The sequence below is a fragment of the Lygodium microphyllum genome, chromosome 19, assembly GCF_053477565.2.
Source record: "Lygodium microphyllum isolate KBCC chromosome 19, Lygodium_microphyllum_v1.1.10, whole genome shotgun sequence".
NCBI classification, from domain to species: Eukaryota; Viridiplantae; Streptophyta; class Polypodiopsida; order Schizaeales; family Lygodiaceae; genus Lygodium; species Lygodium microphyllum.
The window spans coordinates 26,158,677-26,176,816 of record NC_141153.1 but is presented as its reverse complement, the minus strand read 5'-3'; the positions used below and the strand labels follow the sequence as shown (position 1 = coordinate 26,176,816).

The following is an 18,140-nucleotide window of genomic DNA, read 5'->3' as shown; positions in this document are numbered from 1 at the left end:
TCATGCTATATATCATTAGAGAGCTCTTGAAATAAAGAATATTAATGTACATACTTCAAAATTTAAAAAAATTACAGTGTGTTCATTTTTTAAAAACTACTTGATAGGCTACTACTTACAAGTGAAATAGCATACTTAACATGCTTTCACCCACAACTACTCTTAGTAGTAGATATAAGAAGAAATAGATGCTAGACTATTCGTATATATATGTAATATATTACTCCCATAAATGTGCATGACTATAAACCTTGTTAAATGAGCATATAGGGGACCTCACATGCATTTGGAGGGAAGATTGAGATGTCACACTTAACTTAAAGAGAGATATGGTACATATTTTTTGTCTAACCTTATCTTTTGCAATAGTAACATTTTGAGCTTGCTTTTAGTGGGTTTCAAGTTCCAAAGAGTGTGATCAAGATTCTAGATATATCTTGTGGAGAAATTTTTAAATGCATCAGTATTCCACAAAGAAGAAGAACAAAGATTGTTTGCCAATTCTAGCTAACACAATATTAGTGAGTTTGGGAATCTCCCAATTCCCATTTTTTGAATACTAAAAAGGTGGCACCCGGATAACATGCCCATAAGTTTCTTAAAACTATATGATGTAACCTATCATTAGAAAGCACTTGAAAAATGGAATCTATTGAGCTATAGGGCGCTTGATTTGGAGTTATAATGTTTAAGTTATGACAAATTCAAAGATTTGACCACATGTCCCAAACTTATGGGAAGTTCCCATATTCCCCAATATGGTGTTAGCTTAACTTAAGTATTATTCCATCATCTACATTATAGCCAAAGAAGCATCTCAGAAGCACCATACGGATACTTGATATACATGGTTGAGAAGAAGAAGAAGAAGAAGAAGAAGAAGAAGAAGAAGAAGAAGAAGAAGAGGAAGAAGAAGTAGAAGAAGTAGTATTAGTAGAAGTAGAAGAAGAAAATGTACTACACCCTATTCTCTAGCTCGCCACTTTCTCCAACAACATAAACCTCTGAAACTTTCTTTTTACTTTCATATTTTACATGTTGTGCTATACATGCACATGTCATTGTACCACCTAGGTCACAATTGACATTCTTACTATTAGAAATGTACTCATCATGAGCAATACACTTCTCTTGAGTAGTAGAAAGCCTTCACTAAGATTTAGTGTGCTACCCCTACAACACTCTTATTCATGTTGTTGTACCCATCGTCACACAACCACCTCGTCTGTCTTTTATCTGCAATCCTAGAGCATAGATCAACATGTTGATAGCTCAAACAAGACACTCTAATATTGTCTCCATTGTTGTCTCATGCCACATGAATGCTAATGGTAAGACTACGGTATTGGCACAACTACAATTGGATTGAACTCCAACTAGTGCCACATCAACACCCTACTTCTACCATCAACTATGGTCTTCACCTTTCATCTCTATCTCACCACTCTCATAACACTAGCTAGCTTGCATCATCAATGATAATTGTATATGTGACTCCATATTTCCCGTATCCACTCATTGATCTTCTCTCCATAGTCACACTAAATATCCTCTTCATACCTCCTCACTTAGTTTCCTCTTGATCTTGATACATCGATGTATCCTCACCAAATATTCTCAAGGTTATTGTGTCAAACCACATCTTAATCACAATAGTTGCTACTCTCTAAATTTTCTATATTATCTCATTATTCATCATCTTTCCTAGATCTTGATTTTTTCACAAAAAGACTTTCTCTCCACTTTTATTGACATATCCACATGAATGTAGACAATGTATCAATTAATATCTCTTGCACATGTCAATGTCAAATTTCTATCTCAATTTTGAATGCCTTCTGCCTACACCACCTTGTATCACATGTTCATCATCATTCGGAACTAAAATATCTAGTTAACAATGAGATAAATGGATTTTGAATCTAATATTATTGATGTCTTTCTTGAATCGATAGTCTTAACATCCTCATCAAATGATATTAAGGCTCCATTAGCACATGTTTCTATGATTTTAGTGGAGCTAATCAAGTACCATGGGTCTCATGTGGCTTGCTTGACAACCTAGATAGTATATATGATACTCACCAACTATTCAAATCCATGGAGGGAGATGATTTGTCCCTAGTTAGCCTTGTAAAAATTTTCATATCTTGTATGGGAAGGGTCAACCCTTGTATTCCTAATTATTGGATCTCTCATTGCATCACTAGAGTATCATCTTTTATCTCTATAACTCAAGATATTTGCTAATTAACATGGATGCAAAGGGCTTGCCACCAATCACAAATCCTCACCAATATGCCAACAATTAGCAATCACAACACATACCTACAAAATTGATACCATTTCCAAGCATATCCTTTTATATTACTTGTAGAATGGGTTTAATTGAGATTGCCACACAATTGTTCAAGTGCTTGCTATAAAAACCTAAAAATTAGTGGTATAAATATTAGCTTGCTAACTCTTTTGTTTTGCATTTCCATGTGCGTGATGGATGCATACTAGTTGCATACTAGAACAAATTTGATATCATTTTCTTGCACGTAAACCTCCCTTGTTCATGATGGAGAAGTTATGAATGAGCATAGGAAATTAGTCAAATTATTAGTTGAAAATTAGATGAGGTTTGCAATGTAACCAACGGTGGATAAGTGGGCCTCCATGTTCAACCTTTCATCTTATATCATTAAGTCACTTGACTCAAAATTTGAAAGTAGAAATAATATTTAGATGTGTACATATTCATTCAAAAAAATACTTATTACTATACATAGAAAGGTATCATGCAATTTCTCATCTTTTTTTTTTGTTCTCTCTTTATTGAGAATAATGAGTGATAGAAATTTAGGCATATTAATCACCTTGCTTATAGTGATTAATGTAAAAATTGCATATGTTTTATATAACCAATTAGACATTGAATATGTTTGTACCACCAATTAGACTAGCTCTATATCTTAGCTATATTGTTTTATAATTTGGAACTAGAAATTAGTGTTTGGATCAATATAATGCTACTTTCCATATGGGCTATAAGTAATTGATTTTTAAGCTAGAATAACATTTGAATCAATAACTTACCATAGCTTTGTATATGGGCTACAATTAAAATATTGGTTTATAATTTAGAATCAATTTTCAATCAATACATTACTATAGCTTTACATGTGGGCTATGCTCTCAAACTAAATTGGAATTTCATATTTTACATAATACTTTACTATAGCATTGCTTATGTGTTATAAGTAAAATATCGATTTATATGTTAGAAGAATAATAACTACATTATTATATATCTACATATGAGAATTAAGTAAATAATACTAATTAACTATATGTTTTTTCACAAAATGTGTCTATATGATATATTCAATCTCAACCAATGCTATACTGTAGGTTAATGTATAGGCTATAACTAACCTATTGGTTTCGAGTATAGAATTCTAATTAATACTTTACTATACCTTTTATTATGCACTATAAGTAAGTGTTGGTCTATATGTTTGCTAAAACAATAATATTGTACTATATCTTTACATCTCAAGTTTAAGTAAATTGTACTATGTAGTTATAAGTTTTTCAAAACAATCTATATTATCTTTCTACAAAACTATATTAGATGCCAAGTTAATTGATCCAAGAGAATACATAATAAATATAAATAATAATCTATTCTAAGCTTTATAAACTAAATAATGAGGACATGATCTTGATTAGCCAATGTTTTAGCAACCCCAGTATAGGGTTTAGTTCAATAAAGAAGTTGATATAAAGATGCATACGCTAGAAACCAAAACTTAGTAAAGCATGAGGATACTCATTCTATCCAAAAAATGGGTAGAATGAAAAAATCTTATCACAAATAATATGAATATTTTTTATATGGAAGTACTCAATAATTTTGATAAAATAAGAAAAATATTTAGAAATCTCAAAATTTATTGTATATTTGACTTTCCTTAAAAATTTGGATGCATTTATGCAACATAGGGAGGCACAATCCCTTGTGACATGAATCATCATGTGGATGGTGGTACATGAGGGGGAGTGTTCATGTGAATGGTGATTTATGTAGGGATGAGAATAGACTGGATAATGATGATGTTGAAGGATGCCTTGTAACGATGGGTGGGTAGGTAAAAGAGACCAATCATTATCAATAAAATTCCAACATACGATTGTTTGAATCTCCTTGAAATGAAATGTATACATTTTTAATGTAGTTTATAGACCCCTAGTATTCTCCTAGTGTTATTATAATGACCCTCACTATAGCAAAATTCATATATGAAACGGACTTGGAAATGGATGAGCTCTCTCATTCTCTATGTACTTTATCTTTTACAATGTTATACATATGAAAGTAATTATTTAGAAACTTTCCACCATTTCCATGATCATAATGAAGCTTGTCTTTTTTTGACTTATTACTTGGATAAGATGTTTGGGTGAATGCAAATCATAGCTTTACAAGAACCTAGACTCAATGCCAATAAGAACCAAGATAAGTCTAATCTCAAGTAATGCAAACAAGGAGGGAGAGAGAGAGATAGAGAGAGAGAGAGAGAGAGAGAGAGAGAGAGAGAGAGAGAGAGAGAGAGAGAGAGAGAGAGAGAGAGAGAGAGAGAGAGAGAGAGAGAGAGAGAGAGAGAGAGAGACTAAACACAAAAACATACTTTGTAGCTATACTCACAACCATCATTTGGCGTGTTTGAAAGAAGATTTAAACTCTCAAGAAAAGGAAAGAGAATTCTAGGCACCTTGATTACCAAAATATTACCTCGAACAATCTTTATGCTAATGGCTACTCTTTTTGCTGCAATGCTTCCATTTTTCAGTGATATAAATGCTATTGTTGGTTCTCTAGGCTACACTCCATTGGTATTTATTTTCCCAATGGTTTTGTATATCAAGTGTTTCAATATCACCTCATATACCAAAGAATACTGGTTAAGATTGGCTTTTACTACTTTCTTCTTAGTAGTCACTTTAATAGCTAGCTTCACTTCAATCCACCAACTTGTTGTGGATGAGAACACGTACAAGCTATTTGCAAACTTGTAATGGAACATGACACTTTATGTTCTATATGTTTGTATTTTTTGTTGGGGTAGATGGAATAAGATACATGGGTTACTTGTAATAGTGTGTTTGTGAAAAACAACATCAATTGTATTGAAAAATCCTATATTGCTAACTCATCAAATCCTTGCACCAAATTGTGTTGCATCATATAACTTATATGTATGCATGTGTGGAATATGCTTGCTTGCAACATGTAGTAATTGTGCATGGGTGCATGAAAGACATGCATTATTATATGCTTTATGAAAACCCAATAAATCTTTGTCAATACTTGATTTGAATGATAATTGAAAAAATTAGAGCTCTTTGGCTAAGTGAGGGCTAAGCTATAATTGGTGATCAAAATATTTATGGATATTGTATATTTTGGACTAAAATTAGCCTACAAATAGATTAAAATAGGGTTTTCTTGTAACATTTGCCAAATTCTCAAAAAATCTTCACCATTGATCAACCAAATATTTGTCAAGCTACCTTCAAACTAAAATTCATGCCTATCCTTTAATTTTTACAGTAGCAACTTGCTTAATGTAGTAATACTTTGCTATTTTGTAGGCTAAGAGGTAAATTAGATTTTGTTGACATGTGCTACATATGATATTTCTAGGTAGAAACCCAATCTTACATCATGATTTGATGCATGATTAGTATTATTTACTTTTGGCTTCTTCTAGACTTGACAATCACTTTTCTTTAGTGTAGATTATGTTTTACTAAGTCTTTGCATTAGTTGGATTATTGCGTTGCTTATGTGAGCATTTCCTTAAATAATTTATACTCATCAAAGGAGTGCCAATATACAATCTTGTCTCAAAACCCTTGCCTTAGTAGCATGAGGCTTTCTGATTACAAATCTACAACCTTGTGCTAGTAATTGGTGCTCTATTCAAGATGATGAGCCCTCGTTAACATATATATATCCTAATAATTCCATAAACCTAGCTCTTGGTGTCAAATTTGAACAGTATCTAGTCAGTCACTCTGAATCCAATAGAATATTATTTGAGGAGTAGATAAATATATGAAAAAAAACTAAGTGGGTTTTTGAATAACCAACATATGGCTTGATAAATAGCCTAACAGGATCCAAGTCTTCTTTTGGGGGGCAGGTGTCTATTCTTCTCCATAAAATCACAATTCCTAGCCAAGCACTTAGTTTAGAATATGTTACATCTTTTGTATGAGATATAAGTAGCAAATTCATATTTAAGAATTGAAAAATTGAATGTATTCAATTGACTATTGAGTGCAAGATTTGGGGAATGTTTTTTCAATATTTGACCATAGGTTTCAAACGTTTGAGAAATTTTTAAATTCACAAACATTGCATTCAATGTTCTTAAACATAGATCATGGTCATGTGGGTATTCTAACACCCCACATCGTGCATAACTGCAATGGAGGGCATTATATTACACATTGAATATAGTTATAAGTCTTGATAAGAATAGGTTTTCACAAAGTTTCTTTTCATGCAATGGAGAAAGAAAAACACATGGGTTTCCTCTCTCCAAACCACACTTGTTGGCTATCATGTACCTTATCCATCTACTTTTCAATGATATTTGCAACATAAAATAGTCTTATCTCACCTAGATCCACATAGAAATCGAAGATGATGTCTCTTACTAAAACATTTGTCATATGTTGTGTCAAATTATGATGTAGTTTGATCAAGATTTTGGGAACAAGTTCTCTTCAAATGTCATGATAGACTAATGTATCACTTATAGTGACTAGGAATTGAACCTAATGATAAACACACATTGTATTTATTATTTTCCTAATGATAGTATGATCAACTAGCATCAAACTTTATTTTCCAAAGTACTTACCTTGATTTATTTTGTTTTTAAAACCACTTTTCTACCTAATACTAGTATTGTGGGGTATATTTCTTGGCCTCAATGAGAAGTGGGTGTGTATTGAGTAAATCTAAAGTGTGCAATTTATCTAGGCCAATATGTAGCACATGTGTCCTTAAGGCACATAAATTTGATCAATTTTTTAATGATTACATTTTTATATATACATCCTCCAAGATTAACCTTCTAATGTTAGAGTGATTGAATTGTAATTATACTTAAATAATGGAAAATGTTAATTAAATCAAAATTGCATGAAACTCATTGAGAATGTAATCTTTGTTATGGTCTACCTATGGAAAGATATTTGGGTGGGTTTGCATACCAAAATACTTACACCTCTCCAAGAAGGTGAATTTCCCCTTTTGGGGTTGGAAGATTCTTCTCCAAACCTAGGTCTAGGGTTGGTGCTATGCTTGGATGAAGATGAGGTAATCCACCTCATGAGCTCCCCTCCCTTGTCTTAGGAAACTCTTGTCATGTCATCCTTGTGCACATAGCACGTCACTAAATGCCACCTCATTACACCAACCTTGCATGCCATGTTGGTTGGTCAAATCATCATGGTGACATATCATAGCTAAGTCACCGAGGGGACGGTATCCTTATCACCTTTGCAATGTCATCAAACGACTTGCCATCAATTTTTCATGTCATCACATATTCTTGTCACGATGGTAATATGGAAATGATGTGCATGAGATGGTTTAACATGCCCAACTAAGAAGCCCTCAATAGAATGATTTAGAGGTCCATCAAGAGATTTTCCTAAGGATGCTAATGTCAAGTACTCCTTAGAATTACATGGGATTTTTCACCTAGGTTCTCTCAAGTTGACTTCCCAATAGAAGGTTTTGGTCATAACCCATAAAGATCAACCTAAATCTGGGTTTCTAGAGTAAACTAAGGTCACCTATCAATTCATCTATCATCAATTTTTTGAGCATACACTTTTTGCTTGATCACTTGAATCAAGGTTGACCCATGTCACACTTAATTCAAAGAGAATGTAACATCCCCCCCCCCCGTGACCCCCTGCCCTCCCCCATAGGAACTCACCCCCCCTTTTTGGTTTTCCTAAATTGTTTTTCCCTCCCTCTCTCTCCCCCTGCCGTGAGCATGGTGGGGAGAGAGAGAGAGAGGGAGTGAGTTGGAGATGGGGGGCATGCAACTCCTCAATTGGCGGCAAACATCCGCTTCCGAGAGCTTTCCTCAAAGGAAATGTTAACGAGAAAATGTTAGGAAAAGTCAGACTTTAGGTCGATCCTAGCGGGAATGGCTAGATAAGTTTCATTGTGGGGCAGACTTGAGAGACCCTAGTTGGCAAACCCCGTGTCATTCCTTGGGAGTGCTGGGCGGTGTCTTCTAGATATATCTCTTGATAGACTGCTAAGACGTGTCTCGGGATTTGAGGAGCGGGCACATTACAGAGAATGAGAAATGAAGGGGAGTGCAGCATGTCAACCCTTACATCCATAGGGCATAGTCTCATTTTGGCTTCCTAAAATGACACATCATGCTTCTACATGCTTACCCAATTGGTCAAGAAGTGATTTACTAAACTAATGCCACTTTGGAGAAAATCTCTCAGCTAAACTAAGACACCTTGACCCGTCATGGACCTTGCCCGCACACTTCCCTTAATGTTATGTTTTAGTTATCTAAATACCTATCATGCTTATGTTTCAACACATAACAGTAGCACCCCCCTAATTATCCTTTTAGGCACCTATATTAATTTACATAAATTAATCCACAACACAAAGAACACATAAAACATTCTAATTTTGAAACAATATGAAACATTATTTTGAAAGTTTCAAACACAATAATATTTATCTGAAACTTTCTCAAAGTGCAATGCCAACCTAGTATTCCACCCCTTAATCCAAGACTCTTGTCCAAATCTTATGGCACATGATCCACTAATCAGCCTCAATGTAGCATCAAGGTCTTCTAAGAAGTCTATCATAGGATCATAGGGGTTAGGTTGATCATTGACAAATGCAAGGGATCTACAGCCAGAGCCCATTTGCACCCTTGTTTCCTCCTAGCTTAACATCCTCCCTACATAGAGATTCTTGTATCTTGGGCACGCAGTAGTCTCTAACATAGTCAACCAAGCCCCTTTTTGAATGGCTCTGGACACTAACCTCGGGGGAGGTTTAGTGCATAGACCATATCTGTCAATGAGGGCACAATAACTTTTGTAGGAAGATACAACCAAGGCAATCATCCTATCATCAATAGCTAGGTAAACATTCCTTTTTCATAATAATAGCCTAGACCATGAGAGTGATCAACCCTCCCCATCATTTCTATGCAAGGGTCTATTGACTTAATTTATAATGAGTTGAACTAAGGTTCATGCCTAAACTTAATGGACATGAATTAATTTATACTAACCAATAAAAAAGAAATAATGATCAAGATTAATAAAAAGAATTAGTAGAGCACCTTCAGATCCTTTGCACCTAATGAGTTTGATGTGGTTTCCCTTGAAGAAGTATTGAGTTGAAGTATTATTGAGGAGGCACCCTTGAGTTTGGATTCTCTCCAATGCTTCCCCATGCCTTCAAGATCCCAAATCTTCAACGTCTTGGTAGACTTTGAGGTATATGAATATCCAGTATATGAGTATCCCATGGTCTTTCGACTTTTAAGTATCCTAGGAGAGTCAAATTAATAGATTGAAGAAGGCCTCATACTCATGTAGATTCCCTTTATCTTTTACTTCATATTTGTCTCTCTCAATCCCCCTCGTTTTTCTACTCCTCTCTCTCTCTCTCTCTCTCTCTCTCTCCATAATCAACATTTTAGTGCCATGATCATGTGTATTTATCGGCTCATTTAGAGTTATCTGATAGATATCCTCTATAGTGGACCTCTCTTTAGATTCATCGCTGGATGATGTCTCACTACCAGATGGATTGTCTTCTGTCTCTAATTCAGTAGAGGATAAAGGAGCTCTCTCACTTTGAGGAGACTCAGGATAAGCATCGACTATTACTCAATTAGCACCTCGACCTAGAACTACTCGACGGGTGGGTATATCAACTTGACAGTCCGTTCGTAAGATCCAAGGCCTCCCTAGCAAGACTCAATAGCTAGGACGTCCTGCAAATCTTATCACCCTAAAGTCCAAGAAGCATTCTACACTTGCAACCATAACGTGGACTTTAGTAATGCAACCTTCTGGTTGTCTTAGACTATCATCAGCCATTCTCAGAAGGGTGGAGCTACCTTTCTAGATGCCTAGACCCAACCTCTCCATCAATTCTGAACTCATGATATTGACGGAGGATCCAGTGTCTACAATGGCATGTTCCACTAATATTCCATCCACATATGCTAGAACCCTAGGGCAATTCTTTTCAGCATGGTCAAACCAATCTTCCCCTACTCGTGCTATGCCCAAAGGTTCCACAATATACCCAATATGCAGGATCTTCTTAAATTCCTTGCGTACTCCTGGAGATAATTTGATCAATTGCAAGAGGTTCACATCTGGTTTAACTTCGCAAAGGGAACTTGCTAAATCAAAATCATGATAGGTAGCCAAAGCTCTCTTTTCTCGCCAAACCATCCTCTCTTTGGGTCTTTGGACCGGTTTTGATGCTTCTTTCTTGGCTCTTGCCTTCTTTCTTGGTACTTCCTCATCCTTCTTAGGGTTGCCTTTCCTGTCAACCAGCCTTAGCAGTCCCCCTTCCATGCTAGGACTCTGGACTTGCGTCCCCTTATCCCCTTGTTTAGGGTTTGCCTCAACCAATTTTTCCTTATCTTTATCAACCTCTTTAGCCTTTTGGCCTCTTGTCACGGCTCTTAAGTTAGAGGTTTCAACATCATGGACTCGTACAGCCTCAATAAGGCTGACTTTGTTGGCTTGTGGCAACTCTTCTATAGTTGTTTTTCCCCTCTGTAATATTTGTCTTGGTACATCATTCTACTGCAAGTTATTTCCTTGCGCTCTATGATTCACAGGGCGTGGTTGTTTACTCCCTTGTTGGAGATAACTAATCTTACTCCAACAGGTAGCAGCTAAATGGCTCGACTTCCCACAAATGTCACGTTTCACATTTGGATAGTTTCTGGGGAAGTGCTGTCCACCACACCATTTACAACTGAATATAGAGGGTCCACCCTCTTTAGGGCGTTGGCTCCCCATCAAATTTTGTTGCTTATTCAAGAAATTAACGTCGACAGTTATTTGTCGATATTGCTCAGAGATCATATCGGTATAATGCTTCATCATATCCTTGACTTCGCCAAGAACATTAGATGCACTCGACTCATAGCCTCGATCGTCGACCCGTTGCTCCATTGGCCTAACAATCTGACTTAGCATTGGCTGTTGAACCACATGAACAACGTTAGAATTTGAAACTTGGCCTCCAACATTTGGTGGAGCCAACTGACTTGCCAAAGGCATAGTCACACTAGGAGGATCTGGTAGCAAAGTTACATTTGAAACCACACTCCCTCTCCCATTAGGGTTAGTCATAGGCATCCCTTGACTTCCATTCGTCAATGATGGATTGCCGCTAGGTACTAAACCCCCATTAACATTCATTCGAGAGGAGTAGGCTGTTTGTAATCGTGCTTCTACTCCCTCTTCCCGCGTAATAGCGATGTCTATGTCTGCCAAGGCCACACTGCTCAATTGTACTTGGATATTAAAATCCAACCCATGCAAAAAGTATTGCAATTGGGCAGTCGGCGGAATGGGAATTTAAGTCTGCAACTTACGAAATACTTCCTTCAACTTCTTGGCATATGCTTTCACATTCTCGTGAGGATCTTGGCGCGTTAAATTCAAGACCCGCAACCAATATTGGCCACCTCTTTCAGGGGCATATTCTGCTCGGAATGTTGCATAAAATTAATCAATGGTGGTTATGGTTCCAGACTCTATGCTGTGATACCATACCGCAGCCCTTCCTTTTAACATCATATTGAAGAACATCATGAGATGCCCCTCGTCTTGGATGCGATAATTGAACATCAATCTGTGAAATTCACAAATGTGAAATTCTGCATCCTCTTTCGCTAACCCATTAAAAATGGGCAAGGGAACTCCTAAGGCTGGTAAATTCGGCGTCCCTGTAGGAATTGCAATAGGCTATGCCATGGTGACAATCGAATTAGCAATAGGAGCTTGAACGGGTGAATTCACCCCCCCACTTGAAGTGGGTAGACTTGGTGGAGGAGAGGAAGAACTTACGCTTCCTCCTACACCTAACGGAATATGTGGAGCAGTTGGGTGACTAAGACAACTGCTTCTTATACGTATTGGGCCACTCCTTTGAGGAGAATAACGGCTTACGATCTCTAACCGCCGCCTAGCCCTCTCAGCATGTTCTGCTCTTTGGATTTCGGCTTGACGATCCTTGTCAGAGGACATAAACCAACTTTCTTTTCATCCCTAGAAACCCTAGATCTGAAAACCACCACTTATAGGCGACTCCCGACAGATGCACCACTGATGGGACCTCAAATGGGCCGGCACTGGCTATAGCACTAGCCAGACCTCATGCTCATGACACACAAACACCCTCACCGCCTCGTGGACCAAGAGCGTCAATCTAATGCTAAAGGACAAACTGGTCTAAAGCTTAATTCCTGCGTTTATAGTTTATAGTCCAACATTTCCCTTAAACTCCTCCGAGGGAGATCCCAAAGTACATAGGCATAATTCCTCGTCAAACACATATAGGAGCTACTCCACCGACTAATAGTCGGAGCCCCATTGCAGCTCTCCTACATCGCAAGGATTGGCCCTTTGATGCGCTGTTAAACATATAACACAAACGAGCACAAACTCCTCTCAAGGTACCAATATTTTACATTCCAGGATGTACCATTCCTCACAACAATTTCCCTTTATGACCCAATGACTAACCTACAGCTTGGGACGTCCTCTCACGCTCATCGTTGGCCACAACCTAAGGAAGACAGGTGCCATGCATCCAGGAGGTTTTTCTGATACCTTTTAATTATTATGCTTAATGAAAATTGTGTATGGCTATGTGCTTAGACAAAAGAAATATCAGCATCGTGCATGGTGCATAAAGCATTCTTTCTATGAATTTCACTAACGCGTGCTGCATTGAAAGGAGGCACCGAGCCATATGCCCATGCTACCATCCTCTTTATTTAAACCGTTTCCTATATGCCAAGAGCAATGCATAAATCAAATCTTTTCTTATCTTTCAATGTTTCAGCCCCTTTTCATCCAACTCTTAGCATTTTGCATCATTGATCAGTTAGATAGGGTTTCTATGCTTTTTTCCCTTTTAAAAGAACGATAAATATGCACAAAACATAGAAATGGGGACAAATCGAGGCCAACCTTGTGCTTTTCCATCATTATACATTACACAAACATAGATATAAATTTTCGTAATTTTCCTCAGCCCATTTTCCATTTTCCCCTAATTTTAAACCCATTTTTCCATTTTTAGGCATTTTTCTCTATTTTTCTCTAATAAATGATGACTGAAAATGAAAGTTGATTGTGGGCTGTGGCCCTTAGGTTCATTGACAGCAAAAACTCAGATTTAGTTGGTGTGACATATCATATTTCTCTTTTTATAGCAAAAACTCCAATTTTACCCTTAAAACGCGTGTTTTCCCTGTATTTTGACACTAATTCCGGCCATGTAGCCTTATATTTTTTGATTTTCAGGTTGCAAACAGTGGGAACTCATGGCAAACAATGTCATAAAGAACTTTCATCCCATATGAATAAGATTTCATAAAGCAAATAGCATAAAAAGATCATTTTTCTTCATAAAAATAGCATTAACGCTTATTTTGAGGTCTCGGTTTCTTGGTCTTGATTATGGGACTGATTTCGAGCATGCATTTAATGCTCAGCATGACCCCGCATTGCCGTCTCCAGCCCCTCTTCATCCACGGAGCAATCCGATCTTTGCCGGATGAGCATCCACCATTCCTTCTTCTTCTTTCTTCTTCCCGCGTGCACCACCCCTTAGAGGAGAGAGAGGGAGGAGAGAGAAAGACTAATTTTCTCTCTCTCCAACCAGGCCACCATTGTCTACACGACAGACGGCGATACGATCGGCAAGAAGTGTGGGATCTCATGTAGGCATCTGATCCATGGCTTGTTCATAGCCACCATGCCTCATTTTTGGGGGGGGGGCATCAGTTTGTGTCGCACTGATTAGTGTGATGACATGCCCCCTACGTCACGAAAAATTAAGAGGGGGGGCCCAAAAGGCACCCCCTTTGGCCCTCCTCTTTGGCCACCTCTTCAATTCTAGCCTTTTTCCCGGCCTTTTCCATGTCCGATGTCCAAATCGCACTTCGAAAAATCCTGGGCATTCGCCTCAGCATCCTGGACTGCCGGACAGCTTCCCTGACTCACACAGGCACATGGAAAAATTACTTGTCGCTTAAAATTGTCCTAGGTCGAGCTGCCGCATTCGATGTTGAATATTTTTCCTTTGATATTCATAATTTTTAGCTATTTTTAAGCACTTCTCGGCATCAAAACTCCGCTCTCATAGTAGTAGTAGTAGTAGTAGTAGTAGTAGTAGTAGTAGTAGTAGTAGTAGTAGTAGTAGTAGTAGTAGTAGTAGTAGTAGTAGTAGTAGTAGTAGTAGTAGTAGTAGTAGTAGTAGTAGTAGTAGTAGTAGTAGTAGTAGTAGTAGTAGTAGTAGTAGTAGTAGTAGTAGTAGTAGTAGTAGTAGAGAGAAAGAGAGAGATGGAGAGAGAGAAGAGAATGAATGGATAAAAAACAAAGAGAGGGTAAGATCTTGTTCTTTAACTTCTTTTCTTGTTTGTAGTAGTTGTAATAGTAGTAGTCCTAGTAGTAGTAGTAGTGGTAATGGCGAGGTCCGGTGAGGTCCGGTGCAATACCACGAGACGAGAAACACTTCGACATACGTTAATTTGTGGGTTGGTGGAGACATTACAAGACAAAAGGCCCTATAGACGTGCACTGTACATGCAAAATAGTAGGCACGTTTATCAGCGTGTTTATCAGCACGTCGATTGGCGCTAGTATATAGATGTAAAAAAGGTGTCTATATACCTGCATTTTTAAACACACTTATAGATGTAAAAATAAATGTACAGATTTTTCATTTCTCATAAAGTCCCTAAATATGATCAAACATCTTAACAGCAAGTATTTTTTAGAATACATTACCAACTTTACTTCTTTGTGGTCTAATATAGCTTACCCAATTGTACTTCTTTGTGCATCTTGGTGCATTGTTCTTTGGATGTGCGCATTCAATTCTAATACTATAACACAACAAACGTTATATGTATCACAAAATTAAATGGCTCTTAATTGATATTTTAGTTGTTTTGTGAGTATTACAAATATACATCCAATCATTCAAAGCTAATTATATGCTACAATGAATGATCAATCTCATCTTCAATGAGATCGGCCCTTGCTTGTAAGGTGTCCACTGTTCACTTGTAGAATACGTCTTAGCAGCCCATCGGGAAGAGAGTCCCGAAAGCACCGCTCGACACTCCCATGGAATGACATGCGGTTTGCGATCTAGGTCTTCCCGAGTCTGCCATGAAGCGAAAGAATTCCTACCGTTCCCACTTAGGATGATCTGAATCAGGGTTTCCCTAATGATCAAGTTCCTAGAGAGTAACTAGCATCGAACCCCAAGCGAACTACTTTACGCAGAAACATCAGGGTCAAAGCAGATCCATGCTGCACTTGGTTCAAGGAGAATGGGAAACGAGAGGGATGCAAAGCTCGACCTCTTTGTCCATAAGGCATAGTCCCATTCCGTTCCCCTAAAACAACATGAATCAGGATTCTAATATTCTAGATTCTAAGTCATCGTTCCTTGCTGTCAATTTCCTTCGAGAAAAGTTCTCGGCCAACCGGGACCACCCATTCGTAGGACGGACCCATGGCCACATCCATTGCACTTTCCGGGGTTGCTTTAGTTGTCTAATTACCTACCACATTTAGTTGGACACGCATAAAACAGCTTCCTTAATTATCCAAATAGGCACTAGTTCCTTCACATAATCTTAGCACTGACATAGAAAAACAATGTCAAACAAGTTCCTTTTCAACAATTTGTCTTATTAATTAGTCTTTGGAATACATCATAATAATCCAGCCCATAGGCTAATCCATAATCCGCCCGAAGGCAATCCATAATCTGCCTGAAGGCAATCCAGCAATCCTCAGGAATTACTAATCCAAGTTTCCACCTGCAGACTAGTATGTAGGCCTCGAGATCCAATCCCGAGTCACGTCGGCCTCTTGTGCAGGATCCGGAAGGCAAGGGATTTACGGCCAGAGCCCCCTGGCACCCAACGCAGGGCGGCTAACAACCCCCTTGGTTAGGGTTAGGCAGACAATGGGGGGTAACTAATGCTGCCTCTCCCTCCAGGCCTTCAACCTGAGAAGCATTAATTATTTTTCCATCTTTAGTTCTTTGAGCAAAGCAATACAAACAGTGCTCCTAAACTGTACAAACACAATCAAACCAGTGATCTTTTATTTGGCCAACTGCTAAGTGTGAATCCTCTTCTCCAAATACGTCCAGCATCTGATCCAGATCAATTGTGACTTGGCAAGATCCCCAAGGGTTTGTTTGTTTACCCTTTTCTCCTTGTGTTAGGGTTTATACCCTATTAACCCAAATTAACCAACACCTTAGGTTCCTTAAGTTAAGACAATAAATCCTGGGCAACTTTGTCGCCCCATCTTGATTGATCCTTTTCTTGCTATGCAATACATAACTTCCCCTAACTTGGCAAATTAGCCCAAAAAGGGTGATGTAGCAGGATGACTACTCATCGTCTTGCAAGTTAGACTTGCACTAGAACTTGCCAACCTTGTTCTAAGGAGTGGCAACTCTACTTTGTGATTTAACACAAAACCATGCGACGTTGCAACTTGTTGCATAGGAGTCGCATCTAACTTGTGGGATCATTTCTCCCATCAAACGGCGTTTCTTGGTCAAGAAATACGTTTGGTCAAGAAGCAGGGTTTGGGAGTCCTCTTGACCCAACCCAACCCTAACCTTACTAGGCCACAATGCTTGACCCTAGGGATTCTAAACTCTATCAAAAGTCTAGTATTAGATCATTCGATCCTTAGGGTAAAACTTTAGATCGTTATTGTACGGGCATCCAATTAACCCAAACATTCCATGAATGTGGGTAGGACCTTTGGGTTCGAAAGTCTCGACTTGGCATCCAAGTGCGATACTAGGCAGAATTTTTAATGTGCTAAACCCTACCTAGCACTTTGAAGTGTTCATCGTACCAACTAGTTATGCTTTTTACGAATCCCTTGACAGTTATACCCTTACAAGTGATCTACCTAAAAGATCTAATTGTCTTGCGACAAAAGTGATCTTTGCCTAGAAGAGATGCAAATACTTTTCCTAAGAGATGCAAATAAGTAAATTCAAGATACAATATTCCATGCAACTATGCGAATCATAGACTTTTACTTCTATGCAACTATAAGGTTTGCAATGACCATTTCTTTTCCTTGCTAAAGTCATGATGATTGACAATTTGGGGGAATAACTTGCATAAAACCTACATAGATTTACATCAAGAGCTTTGCCTACAAACCTTTCGTTTAATGCAATTCAATTTCAAGCTTTAATATGACATACAACCTTTTCTAGATACAACTTTGATAAATGAAGTTCATGTATGATGAATGTCATAGGACTTATGCTGACTTAATCCGTTCTATGGCACTTAATCCGTCTTAAAATGCAAGCATCTTCATATGCAATAGGCAAGTTCATAGTTTCATTTCCATGCAATGCAACTACTTGGACAACATTGACAAGGATTATGTCATACGAATGTACAAGTAGAAAATTACTACCTAAATACCTTATGCGCTTTTATTTTCCGCGGCCAATCAAACATGCATTTAAACAATTTCATCTTCTTAAACCTACGCAATATGCACTTAGGATTTGCATCTTTGAAAATGCAAGCAAAGTGCAACATGCAACTAACTCATAAGACGAATGAATAATTGGATTCATAGCTTCCTCATGAAATTTAAACATGCCTAATACATACCTTTTACACGAAATTAAACTTCTAAGAACCTGGGCATGAGGACTCGTAGGGATGTCCACACATAAACTTGGGTTGGAGACTTCCGCGTGTACGCCTTTCATCTTTTGTTTTGGGGCCATT

General features: G+C 37.8%; 1 protein-coding gene across 1 annotated transcript in view; it reads left to right on the top strand.

The window, feature by feature from the left end:
* The window catches only part of LOC148019671 (GABA transporter 1-like), a 115,670-nt gene extending 110,587 nt beyond the window's left edge, over window positions 1–5,083 (top strand). Inside the window, exon 7 of the mRNA XM_087700803.1 lies at window positions 4,687–5,083. Within this exon, the coding sequence (XP_087556929.1) occupies window positions 4,687–5,067 (381 nt within the window). The 3' untranslated portion in view covers window positions 5,068–5,083. The remainder of the gene's footprint in view (window positions 1–4,686) is intronic.
* Window positions 5,084–18,140: the final 13,057 nt, after the last annotated feature.